General features: G+C 44.5%; 1 protein-coding gene across 1 annotated transcript in view; it reads right to left on the reverse strand.

Moving 5' to 3' along the window:
- Supt6h (SPT6 homolog, histone chaperone and transcription elongation factor) overlaps positions 1–13,448 on the reverse strand; it is a 34,559-nt gene that overhangs the window by 10,888 nt on the left and 10,223 nt on the right. The window contains exons 9-25 of the mRNA XM_048366090.1: positions 12,723–12,839; positions 12,326–12,415; positions 12,007–12,149; positions 11,395–11,543; positions 11,140–11,238; positions 10,639–10,768; positions 10,401–10,551; positions 10,076–10,230; positions 9,690–9,885; positions 9,050–9,189; positions 8,809–8,926; positions 6,117–6,193; positions 5,776–5,911; positions 5,347–5,484; positions 5,102–5,269; positions 3,342–3,469; positions 1,880–2,087 (exon numbers count right to left, since the gene is read on the reverse strand). Coding sequence (XP_048222047.1) covers positions 1,880–2,087; positions 3,342–3,469; positions 5,102–5,269; positions 5,347–5,484; positions 5,776–5,911; positions 6,117–6,193; positions 8,809–8,926; positions 9,050–9,189; positions 9,690–9,885; positions 10,076–10,230; positions 10,401–10,551; positions 10,639–10,768; positions 11,140–11,238; positions 11,395–11,543; positions 12,007–12,149; positions 12,326–12,415; positions 12,723–12,839 — 2,343 coding nt within the window. The remainder of the gene's footprint in view (positions 1–1,879; positions 2,088–3,341; positions 3,470–5,101; positions 5,270–5,346; positions 5,485–5,775; positions 5,912–6,116; positions 6,194–8,808; positions 8,927–9,049; positions 9,190–9,689; positions 9,886–10,075; positions 10,231–10,400; positions 10,552–10,638; positions 10,769–11,139; positions 11,239–11,394; positions 11,544–12,006; positions 12,150–12,325; positions 12,416–12,722; positions 12,840–13,448) is intronic.

Genomic DNA, 13,448 nt, shown 5'->3' on the forward strand with positions numbered 1-13,448 from the left:
ATTGACCCATAGCTCTACTTCTGGCTTCTTGGTAGTTAACTAGAGATAAGTCTCATGGACTTTTCTACTTGGGCTGGCTTCGAAGAGAGATCCTAAAGATCTTAGCCTCCTGAGTAGCTAGGGTTACAGATGAGTGCCTTGGCTCCTGGCTTCTTTTGGTTATATTTGAGACAGGATCTCATTTTCTTACTTTTGGTGTCTCTCTTCCCTCTCCTCTCTCCCCTCCCCTCACTTCTCTGCTGGTAGGGGGCTTGAACTCAGGGGGCCTGGCTGTCTCAAAAGCAAAAGCTTTTCACCAATGCAGATAATACCACTTGAGCCATACCTCACTTCTGCCCTTTTGCTGGTTAACTTGAGATAAGCGTCATAGATTTTTCTGCCAGAGTTGGTCTTAAATCTGGATACTCAGATCTCAGCCTCTTGAGTAGCTAAGATTATAGGTGTAAGCCTGGTATCTTTTTTTTTAGGTGTGTGTGTGTGTGTTACTTGGGTCTGAACTCATGGCCTCATGTTTCTCCACAATGCTCCACTGCCAAGCAGTATACCTCTAATTGCACGTTTCACTTTTTACCAGGTCTTATTTGCTTTTTGCTGAAGCTAGTATGTACACCATGCCCAGCAATGGTTGAGATGGAGTCTTACAAAATTTTCCCTGGTAGTTAGGATTATACCAATTCTTTTTCTTTTCTGGCTGCTTTTTTCTTGGACTTCAACTCAGTGCCTGGGCATTGTCTCTGAGTTTCTTTTGCTCAAGGCTGGTGCTCTATCACTTGAACTACAGCTCCCTTTCTAGCTTTTTTGATGTTTAACTGGAGGCAAAAGTCTACAGATTTTCCTGCCCTGCTGGCTTTGAATTGCAATCTTCAGATCTCAGCATTCTGAGCAGCTAGGATTATTGGTGCAAGCCACCAGAGCACAGTTTTTTTGTTTTTTTTTAATTGGTTGTGAGGCTTGAACTGAGGTGCTAGGCTCTGTACCTGAGCCTCTTTATGCTCAAGGCTAACGCTCTACCACTTGAGCCACAACGTCACGTCCAGTTTTTGAGTGGTTAATTGGAGTCTCAAGGGGACTTTTCTGCCCAGGGTGGCTTTGAACGGTGATTCTCAGATCTCAGCCTCCTAAGTAGCTAGGATTAAAGGTTTGAGTCACCAGAGCTGGCATGGTTTTTTTTTTTTTTTTTTTTTAGATGAGGCATGACCTGTGTTGCCCAGGTTGCCCTTGTGATCTTCCTGCTGAATAGCAAGGATTATAAGTAAGTATAACTATTTTTGCTTCACAAAAGGTTTTTTGAGAGTTAGCAATGTGGGAATGTTTTGTGATGAAAATGCTTCATGAAAACATAAACATGGGGCTGGGGATATGGCCTAGTGGCAAGAGTGCCTGCCTCATATACATGAGGCCCTGGGTTCGATTCCCCAGCACCACATATACAGAAAATGGCCAGAAGTGGCGCTGTGGCTTAAGTGGCAGAGTGCTAGCCTTGAGCAAGAAGAAGCCAGGGACAGTGCTCAGGTCCTGAGTCCAAGCCCCAGGACTGGCAAAAAAAAAAAAAAAAAAAAAAAAAGAAAAAGAAAACATAAACATGAACTTTTGCTGTTGGAAAGGAGGAAAGAGAGCTTAGAAGGAAACTCTAGTATTGACATACTTCCCATCTCTCACAATTGCAGTCAAAACATTTGAGGCTTTTCTGGCCCCTTAATAAGAAGACAAAAGGTCCCTTGAGAAACCCAGCAAAATATGGACAGGGAAGAGATAAGATCAAGTCTGTAATCCAATAGTATCAGGGTTTCTCTGCATATCTGCTGGTCAAGACAAACTCTCTTACCTATGCCAATTAGGACTGGTTCTCCTCTACCAGGCCTTCTACACTGTCACCCACCTGCCTCTCTAGTTCTTCGGCAAAGGCATCAAGATCTAAGTCCTTGAGTCGCTCTGGGTTTTCCAAGATTTCTTCAAGGGCTCCTGCAGGATTGGCATCCTCAGCAGATTCATCATATTCCAGAGCATCTACTGCCATCTTCCTGGCCCATTCATAGGTCTCAGGGTGGACACGGGAACCATCAAGGACTTCAATGTATGAATCAGTGCTGAAGAAAAGGAAAAAAAGGGGCAGGATATAGAACAAGAAGCCTCCAGTAACAACCCAAATTTCACCAATGGGGAACTGGTTAAATAAACCAGAGTACCTCCATATGATGGATACTGTACAGCCATTAAAAAGAATGAGGTAGATAGATCTGTGTGCTGACATGGGAAGATGACCAATGATGTACTGATATGTGGAAAATGCACTGCAAAACACTATGAATCATATGATCCCATTTTTTGTAGCAAATGGGTAGTTAGTAAATGCATAGCAAAATTAAAATTTAGAAAAAACTGTAGTATACATAAAAATTGTTATGGTAGTTATCTCTGGGGAGTGGGATTATGGGGGACTTCCACTTTCTGCATAATATTTCTTTATGTTGAATTTTATATAATGAACTAATATGACTCTTACAAGAAGATAAAACAGGAAGGGGAAAAAAAAGACCTGAGAATTTGCTGACAGCTGTTTTCCCCCATAAAGCCTTCCCAGGCTAGTCTTGCCCGTGCACTCACATGGACCTATGTTATTCGTGGAGTGTTACAGCAAAGCTGAGTGGAAAATGAAGTTTTAGAACTTGAAGCCTATTTCCCCACTGACTTCCATTACTGAATTGAGGAGCTATGTGCCCGTGGAAAAGATCCTCCAAAGACTGAGTTGATAACTTCTGGAGAGGAAGAGGTCAATAGTGAAGTCCAAAGTCCAAGTGAATAGAACTTTCTCTCAATAACATCATCTTAAAACATAACAATCACTCTCCCCCTTCTGTACCTCTTCACACCCACACTGTTTTCCACTGCCCACATTCTTCCCACCCTTATCTGGATGCAACAAACCACAGTAACAAAATCTTGTGTTTTGTCCTTAGGCCTTGAGTTTATAAACTAAATTAGTTCTTTTATATCTCTCAGATGAAAAAAGCCTCACATAATTGAACCGATCTTTTCCATAGGTCAGGGGCTCTTGACTGAATAAAGAGTCCTTACCTTTATTTAAAGCGTTTCCTAATTTAGGGGTTAGATATGTAGCTCAGAGGATGAGCACTTGCCTAGCATGTATAAGACCCTAGGTTTGATCCTCATAAAACAAAAAAACAAAACAAAACAAAAAACCCCAAACCGAATCAAACTAATCCAAACCAAAAAATGTTCTACTTTAAATGGCTTGGGGCTCTTTGATATCACTAATCCCTTGAAACTACAAATCAAAGCCCACAGGACTTCTCCTGGTCCATCTAGGCAGAGGGCATCACCTGTCCCCCAGGGAGGCTGTGTCAATCTTGAGGAAGCCAGCACAATTCATGAAGACTTTGGGACCCATGTGGCACATGGTGACCAGTTGGGTTCGGCTCTCAAGTCGAGTGTTGTTTTGCTTCAGGATCTAGAGGAGAGGGCTGGAGTGAGCCATGGTAAGCAGTTAAGCAGGCCTTGTCTCCCTAGATTGCTTTCTGACCTTTGCTCGACCCTCCATTATAGAATCTGTTACTACTCAACTATCTGAGCATTACCACAACATTATTTCACTAAAATAATGTCATTAATAAATCATACTATGCCATTACAGACTACGTGCAACTGAAGAACTGCTTAAGAAAAGCATACAAATATACACTATAGAAAAAGACTTACATTAAGAAAATATACCAATATCTGAAGCACCCATCACTGACTGAAATTCTTTTTCTTCCCACTGGGAAAAACTCCAGTGAGCTAGGTGGTACTGAGTTGCTCATCTGTCTCTAATCCTAGCTACTTAGGAGGCTGAGATCTGAGATTGAGGTTTGAGGTTAATTGGGCAGCAAAGTGTAAGACTCTTATCTCTACTTAACCAGCCAAATGATGAGTGGAAGTGTGACTCAAGTGGTAAAGGGCTAGCTCTGAGTGAAAAAGCCTGAGAGTGGATAACCCTGAATTCAAGTCCCAGTACATACAGACACCACCACCACCACCAACAACAACAACAAAAAAAACCCACTCTAGGGGCTGGGAATATGGCCTAGTGGTAAAATGCTTGCCTCACATACATGAAGCCTTGGGTTAGATTCCTCAGCACCACATATATAGAAATAGCCAGAAGTGGCTCAAGTGACAGAGTGCTAGCCTTGTGCAAAATGAAGCCAGGGACAGTGCCCAGGCCCTGAGTTCAAGCCCCAGGACTGGCAAAAACAAAAACCAACCCCCCCCCCAAAAAAAAACCCAAAGCCCACTTCACAGTTCTGAGATTTGTGTCTAATATTCTCTGATTTTCTTGTGTGTATGTATGTGTGTACCTGGTAAAGTATGTGTTACACTGATAATGGCTCCCATTTGGCCTTTTATGCTCACAGTCAGAGCTATACCTCCATTTCTGGCTTTTTGGTGGTTAATTGAAAATAAGAGTCTCACATACTAGTCTGCTTGGGCTGGTTTTAAATTGTGATTATCAGATCTCAGCTAAGATTACAGGGTGTGAGCTACCCTCCTGTTTTAGATTATGGCTTACAGCCATCTTTTCCATAAGCTACTGGACCATGGTAGAGAAAAGAATGGCTATGGTCACCTGGATTTAAAGTCATTAGCTGAGTGATTCCAGACAAGTTGGCTTACCTCTCTGATCTTGGACTTTCTAATCTATCAAATCATACTGATAAAAGTTTATCCTATATTTAATAAAATGACAACTCCCCCCCCCCCCCAGTCCTGGAGCTTGAACTCAGGGCCTGGGCACTGTCCCTGAGCTCCTTTTGCTCAAGGCTAGCACGCTATCTCTTGAGCCACAGCACCACTTCTGGCTTTTTTCTGTTTATGTGGTGCCAAGTATCGAACCCAGGGCTTTATGCATGCTAGGCAAGCACTCTACCCCTAAGCCACCTTCCCAGCCCCACAACTTTTTTTTTTTTTTCTGAGACAACAATCTAGCTATGTAGCTCAAGCTGGCCTCCTCCAACTAGCAATCCCAGCCTCTTGAATGTTGTGCTTATATAAGTGTACCATAACACCTGGCCTTTTTATTTTCTGATTCAAACCATCCTACCTTCAGCAGGTGAGTTCCTTTCCGAGGCCCCAGGCCACACACATACTGGATCAAAGCCTGGCTGTAAGGATGGGCAATGGCACGGTTGACATCAACTCCAACCTCATTGACCCGGTTGATGAATTCACAGTATAAGGCGTTGAGGAGTTCCTCTTTGACAACATGCTCCTATCAACACATAGTAGGTAGGAATAAGGTTACTGTGCCTGTCCGCCCACATAGCCCACATGTCAAATCCTACTCACCTGCAAGGGGTGAAACTTGAGACATAGGATGTCTTCATCAGAGCTGCACACCTGGGCAAACTCTATCAGAGGGTCTTGAATTCGCCGGGCCAGGGAGACAGCCTGTCTCAGTACTGGTGGGTAATCCCGGAACTCTGCCTGGAGTGAAATGAGGGTCATGGGGCCTTAAGGTCCCCTCAGTGACACTGTCAAAAGAAATCTAAAACATTTTCCCTTGATACAACCTTTCTCTTCTCCCCTTGGACCCATATTCCTAAAACTGCTCTAATACCTGGAGTTCCTAATCTGAATTGTAAATTAACATGAAACCACTATATTATCAGTGAACAAATGGGAGTCCCAGGACCAATAACTTTATTTTCCTATTAAGTCTTTCTGGGACTTCCAGCATTGACCAGAGTAGACTCTAAGGTGGGTTTTCAGCATTACCTCTGACTTCTTGCTGTTCATATAAAGAATGGCCAATTCATTATCGACCAGCTCCACGCCAATAGAAGACAGTTGTTGGCCTTGGTCCAGCTCATGCACAATGCGCTTCACATCCTCAATCAACATCTGGGCATCCCTAAAGGAATAAGGAGTATTGCTCTTTGATGCAGTTTCTCAGGTATGGATGGATAGTCACATGGCTGAGGTAGAATAGGGATGAAAGAACTTAATGATAAGGAAGCTCCCCTAAGGTTATCAAAACTCTACGTACAAGCCCTAGACTCAACAAGAGATAAGTAACTTTTGAGTCAAAGGTTTAAGCCAGATGCCTGTGCTTCTACCTGTTCTCTCCTGCAACTGTCACCACATGAGGCTTCTTATTCAGAAGAAATTTCTTTAGAGTTTCAATATCTTGAGCCTGGATTGAAAGAAAATCAGAGTTGAATGAGTCTGTGTGGGGGAAAATTTCAAGTAGTTCTCTATAAGTAGCATGAAATCTTACAAGACTGGAGATGAGCAAAAGCTAGAAGGGCGTGAGATTATCTGGTCCACGGTACCATCAAGAGAATATTTATAACTGTTCCTAGAGAGATAGTTGACTAACTTACTTCTGCTTAATCATTCCACTAACTAGAATTCACCTTGTACTACTCTTGGCCAGATCTAAAGATTAGTCAGCTAAGAAACTGTTCTCGGGGCTGGGGATATAGCCTAGCGGCAAGAGTGCTTGCCTCGTATACATGAGGCCCTGGGTTCAATTCCCCAGCACCACATATACAGGACAGCGACAGCACCCAGGCCCAGAGTAAACAAAATAAACAAGTAAAAGGAAAAAAAAACTGGGCCTCGGGCTAGGGATATGGCCTAGTGGCAAGAGTGCTTGCCTCGTATACATGAGGCCCTGGGTTCAATTCCCCAGCACCACATATACAGAAAATGGCCAGAAGTGGCGCTGTGGCTCAAGTGGCAGAGTGCTAGCCTTGAGCAAGAAGAAGCCAGGGACAGTGCTCAGGCCCTGAGTTCAAGACCCAGGACTGGCCAAAAAAAAAAAGAAACTGTTCTCTTGTAAATCAAGAATTACTAGCCACTAGTCCTAGTCTCCCCTCACCATCTTCCAGCCTCCTAGTACTAAGTTTTTTCTTTTTCTCTTTTTTTTTTTTTTTGCCAGTCCTGAGGCTTGAACTCAGGTCCTGAGCACTGTCCCTAGCTTCTTTTTGCTCAAGGCTAGCACTCTGCCACTTGAGCCACAGCGCCACTTCTGGCTGTTTTCTATATATGTGATGCTGAGGAATGGAACCCAGGGCATGATTCATGAATATGTGGCAAGCACTCCTGCCACTAGGCCACATTACTGGCCCATTTTTTTTTTTTGGCCAGTCCTGGGCTTGGACTAAGGGCCTGAGCACTGTCCCTGGCTTCTTTTTGCTCAAGGCTAGCACTCTGCCACTTGAGCCACAGCGACACTTCTGGCCATTTTCTGTATATGTGGTGCTGGGGAATTGAACCCAGGGCCTCATGTATACGAGGCAAGCACTCTTGCCACTAGGCCATATCCCTAGCCCGAGGCCCAGTTTTCTTTTCCTTTTACTTGTTTATTTTGTTTACTCTGGGCCTGGGTGTTGTCGCTGTCCCTGAGCTCTTCAGCTCAAGGCTAGTGCTCTAACACTTGAGCCACAGTGCCACTTCCGGTTTTCTGGTGGTTAATTGGAAATAAAAGTCTCACAGACTTTTCTGCCTGGGCTGGGGACTGGCTTTGAACCATGATCCTCAGATCCTGGCTTCCTGAGCAGGTAGGATTACAGGTGTGAGCCACCAGCTCCTGGCTTCCCTATGTTTTACTCTCCTGGTTATGGGGCTGTGGGTAGCTGTAGCATGTGGAGGCTTTGAGCTTTACCCCACCCCCCAAAAAAATCCTATTATCTACCAAGTCCTGGTGGACTATGTATTGAGGCCTTAAACCTAACTACATGCAGAGTGGGACAGATACCTAAACAGTATGTGGATCTCTTTAAATAGGTTCATGTGATCAATGCATGCTGTTTAACCAATACAAATCAAGAAGGCTGAGTAGTATTTCCTAAGATTATCATACTTTTAGCTCGCTTTGGGCTGTGTTCAATTCAATATGCTTCTGTCATATTTATACAAACCGTGGTCTTAGAGGACTATATAGACAGTCTAATATCCACTTTAAGATATTAAAAAAGATTAAGCTTTTGCACTTTTTTACAATGGGGCTCTTACAACAAAAGTAAAAAAGCTAAGCACCGGTGGCTTATGCCTATAATGCCTACAGAGAGACCTAGAGTCATGATTTGATGCCAGTCTGGGCAAACATACCTGTGAGACTTACTTTCTGGTCTTGACTTAAACTCAGGGCCTGCGCTCTGTCCCGGAGCCTCTCTGCTAAAGATTAGCACTCTACCACTTGAGCCACAGCACCACTTCCAATCTCACAGACTACCTGAGTTGGCTTTAAACAGAGATCCTCATATCTCAGCCTCCTGAATAGCTAGGATTACAGGTGAGAGCCACCAGTGCCTGACCTCTGTGAGACTCTTGTCTCCAGGACTCAGCAAAAGCCAGAAATAGAGGCACAACTGAAGTGGTAAGAGCACCAGCCTTGAGTGAAAAGCCAGAGCATAAAGGTGGGAGTTCAAGCTCCAATATTGGCACACAAAAAAAAATTCAGAAGTATACTTAGAAGAATTCAAATTCCTGTCCTTAGAAAAAGAGGTGCTGAAAGGCTGAAGTAGGGAAAAGGTTGCTTAACACCCTAGTGGCTTTCAGCTCCTGGAACAGTCTGACCCAGATGCCGTTAAGAACAGAGGAAGCCACGGCAGCTCGAGAAGCACACAAGGACCAGCAGCTGGCTGCAAGCCCAAAGTCAACTCTCACCACACGACTCCAGTGCCATCTACTGCTCAGAGATGAGAGACTGACCCCAGGTTGCTTTCATCTTAACGTTTATCCCAATGAATTACACCACCTACTCCAGGTGCACACTTGCTAACCCTCACTCCGGAGACTTGCCTTCTTTTCTCGCTCTTCTTCTCTCCATGCAGTTCGCCGTTTGGTAAAATGGGGCAGCCGGAGAAAGTCTGTCACTTCTCCTTCACCATTGACCAGGGCACAGAATACAGGGTGATCTCTGCCAGCCAGTTAGACAAACAAAAGAAGTGCAATAGTCAGTATAAGCTAAGAGTAAGAGAAAGATGAAATAAGGAAGAAAGGTAAGAGACGTGGTACTGGATAGACAGGTATGGGCCGTTACCTGGCAGAGGAGAAAGCAATGCCTAGGACTCGAATGCCCTTCCCTTGGTTCTCATCCATAAAGTCATCATCTTCCTCTACTTGTTGATCTGGTCGGTAAGGTGCTACCCTCAACCAGTTGTAGAGCTTTCGGCTACAGGCCTATGGAGAAGAATTGATCACTGGTCACTAAATGTATGAAGGTGTTATTACGTGCACAGGATCTTAGTCATCTGGCAGGCTTCCATTACCCAAAGGCATACTTATTTATTTTTTTGCCAGTACTAGGGCTTGGAACTCAGGGGCTCATGCTCTTCCTTGGCTTTTTGCTCAAGGCCAATGTAATGAGCCATACCTCCACTCTGACCATTTTGCTGGTTAACCAGAGGTAAGAGTATCATGGTCTTTTCTGCTTGAACTGGCTTTGAACCATGATCCTCAGACCTTAGCCTCCTGAGTAACTAAGATTAGAGGCATGAATCACCAGGGCCTGGGTCATACTGTCCTAAAAACAGGACAGTAAATGAGAGATAGAAATGTAAGTAGTGCTTGCATGAATTCAAGAAGGGGGTGTGCCTCTGTGGCACTTGTTAGGCCTTGGGTTACATCCCTAAAGAGAAATATGAACGTAGATAGAGATATGAATGAGAATCTGTCCTTACTTTTATGACATATTCCTTGGCCTCAGCCAGCAGCTTGTTCTTGAGCTCTTTGGCCATTTGCACATAAAGGAACTGCTGTAAAGCTCGCTCAATGGCCATGGTGCGTTGCCGGTTCCACTCTTGTACCTGGTGACTGAACTCATCTCGGTAGTAAAATTGTTTGATCTCTTCAAAGTATGTCTGGTCACTGCCATAGCTGAGAAGAGAAACAAAGCTGTGGTGTTAAGAATGGAGAAAAGGTAACACCCAGATTTCCATGAAAACTAGGAGAGCCAGGGTCAGTGGCTTGCTCAACTCTGAAATGGTGGTTCACATTCCTGCGATATCATTCCCCTCCATCAACCTTCCCCAAAGATTTTTTTTAGAATCTTAGTAGCTCTGCTTACCCTTCCACTCCTTTCATATCTATGCTGATGTCAATGGTGAGTAGTCCTTCATCTTCAGCCAGGCCTATCTTCAGGAACTGGTCATCTCTCAGTTCTTTAACAGGCTTATTCTTTAAGTATTTAAAGGAATAGGCATAGTGGGCCTCATCCACATCCTGCACACATCAAGAGGGAATCATCAGCCTATGGTAGGCCGGGCTTGGCTCTGGGGGAAAAGGCTAACTCTGGGCATCAGGCAGACAGCTCAATTAGTGGAAGATACAAGACTCAGTTCAATCCAACAGCAGGGCCACATCCTTCATCAAAAGCCCTTTACCCAGCTCACCTTTCTACCTTTCTTGGTAGGAGTTATATTTAGCTTGGCTCTTTCCTGGAAGGTCTGCCTCAGCACCTGCCGAACAAGGGGTTCCCGAGCAATCTGTAATGCTACCATGTAGCGGGCACCTTCTAGCACAGCTTCCGGAGTGGGGAACTGGCTGTGAGGAAAACAGTAGAGTTGTAGGATGATGGTGTGTCTTGGACCTCAGGCCCTTTCTTCTGCCAGACACCTGCTGCATGCCTACCTGCAAACATAGTCCTTGGCCAGCTCTAAGGGCTCTGCCGGGAACTGCTCTGTCTCATGCCGCTGATAGCTGTCCCGGAGGTTCTCTCCAAACTGCTCAGGAGTAAGCCCAAACTTTTTGGCCAAGCCATCTAAAGCAAAATTCAGAATGAAAAATAAGGCAGAAGATGGATTGTTAGTCTAGTGTAGCAGGTTTGGACTTCAATTGGACATGAAAACAGGATCAGGCCATCAGAAAACAATGAAAAAAACAGAGTAGAAACATCCGAGAGGTTCTAATTACTTCAGAAACTTAGGGCTGAACCATGGTAAAAGAGGGGTGGCTGTGGGCTTGAGACTGTTTCTAGGAAGTCATAAAGTAGATTAGGTAAGCACTGGAAGGGTCATTGATTCAGATATCCTTTCCTCTTCTTCCCACCTTCTCCTAGGTATCCACCCCCAACTCTCCCACCTTTGTATAAAGCTAGAATGCCCAAGTCCCAAGAAGCTGGCTGTTACTTACCTAGCCCCGCACTCTGGCAGATGGTATACATGTCTCGACGGGAGGCCTGCTTAAGTTCTGGCCCTCTCTGTTCCTCATCTTCTGCTTCCTCACCTTCACCTGTAAAGAAAATTAGCGCGAAGTTAGGTTTTAGTTTCTAATTTCACATGAGGATTGGAGTGATAGTCCAAGAAGCCCCAAAGCGTACTCAGCCAAAGGCACCTTTGGAAATACTCTGGATATCAAGTCTCGTGGGTGTCCTTTCTCAGCACTCACCTTCTTCATCTCCCTCCTCCCTTACACGCTTCAGCTTCTTGCGGCTAGCCTTTGCAGCATTTTGCATCTTGGGGATGTCCCGACCATAGTACAGCAGGAAATGGTTGTAGACATCTTTCAGCTCATCCATTGACTGTACATCTTTGAGCCTGAAGGGAAGGGATACGATTCCAGTCATCACTTTGGATGGGGTATGCCACAGTTTTGCTACCTAGAGTTTGCAAGATGCCAACTAGCATATGCACCAGCATTCTGCAATCAATACAGATACAACAGTTTGGGTATCAGTGGCTCACGCCTGTAATCCTAGCTACTCCAGAGGCTGAGATTTGAGGATTGTGGTTTGAAGCCAGCCTGGGCATGGACCATCTGTGAGACTCTTATCTCCAATTAACCACAAACAAGCTGGAAGTGGTGTTGTAGCTTTTTATCAACAGCTAATATGAAGAACTAAAATGAATCTGTGTCAGAAAGACCACTTCTCAGGTGCAGACCAGTTGGATTTCTTAGGGATGGACCCTGTGCTGTGAATCCTACAAGGTGATACTTCTCCTGGGACACCTGCCTTGGTCTGAAGGCTCCCTGTAATGTAATAAGCCCTGCAAGCCCTACCTCTCCATATCTGTGGTGTCCAGGGCCCGGATGCCATCAGCCAAAGGTTTGTCAGGATCAGCAGATATTTGCTCATACTGATAAGCCTGCATCTTCTCAAATAGCCGTGTTAGGTTCTCTTTGCGGATCCTCAGCTGAGTCCACTAGGATGAGAGTAAAGAGTGGTGTTTAGCCTGGAGTTGCAAGGCTGGGTACTTTGTTCCCTTGCCAGACCTGGTGTGGGGAGCTTGGTAGGCCTGGGTGGAGGTGGTTTTATAGAACCCTTATAGTAGTAGTAGTACCCATTAGTCTGCACATGGGAGCATTGTGTCTATATTACCTTTTCATCCCACTGCCATACCCTCCATAGGTCATTGATGTGTAACTCAGGCTCCACATACTCCTTTCTGTAGAAGGCAATAAAAGGCACCTAGGGTGGCAAGGAGACTGAAGTCACATAGAAGAAAGGTCTGCAAGGATAGCTACAGGAAATTCAACAGTTGCAAGCAAAAGTTCCCCACAGGCCATCCACGGCAATGTTCTCTTCAACAGGGGAAGACAACATTGTGGCCAAGTAGTCTGTTCTCCTTAATCACTAGTCTCAGTTGGTCCTAATACTTCTTGAGTTAAAGAACTTCTAAGAATGGGGAATGGGTTTGACCTGACTTAGGTAGCTCCCTTTCTTTTATCCTTTAATTGAAATTCTAACCACAGAGTACCAGAGCTTGAAGTGCTACCTCAAAATGCTGATTTCGCATGAAGCCTAAGGCCTCCTTGATCTTCTGAATGGTGCTAGGCCCTTTGCGACTGAAACTGCTGCTTGGTTGTCCCCGGTCTAGGTAATCACAGCTTTCCTACAGTAGGAAAAACAAACAACACAACCCAGTAAGACACTGTTATTTGCTTTTGCTTTGTCTTACTACAAAAATCAAAGTAATACACAATACTGTATTATTTACAGAACATAGAATACTGTCTGAAAAGTCTGTCTCACATATATGCATGTAGATACATGGGATGGAGGAGAGGAGTGATTTCCCATTTTAACCAAATGGCCTTGGGTTCATGTCAAAAGCTAAGGACTGCAGTCAGGCACCAGTGGCCGTTGCCTGTAATCCTATCTATTAAGAAGGTGGAAATCAGAAGGATTTCAGTTCCAGGCCAGTCAAGACTAAAAAAAGTTCACTAGATCCCACCTTTACAGAAAAAGCCAGGCCTGTTGGTACATGCCTATTATCTCAGCTAAGATGGTTAGTATAAAAAGGATAATTGCAGTCCAGGTCAGCCCAGGCAGAAATCAAGACCTTATCTCAAAATAACCAGAACAACAACAACAAAAAAAAGAGCTGTAGATAGAGTACCTGTAGAGCAGTGAAGCCCTGAGCTTATATCCCAGTACCAGCTAAGTGCTGGTGGCTCATGTCTGTAATCCTATCTACTCAAAAGCCTGAGTTCTGAAAAAT

This window comes from Perognathus longimembris, chromosome 17 (assembly GCF_023159225.1).
Source record: "Perognathus longimembris pacificus isolate PPM17 chromosome 17, ASM2315922v1, whole genome shotgun sequence".
Classification (NCBI taxonomy): Eukaryota; Metazoa; Chordata; class Mammalia; order Rodentia; family Heteromyidae; genus Perognathus; species Perognathus longimembris.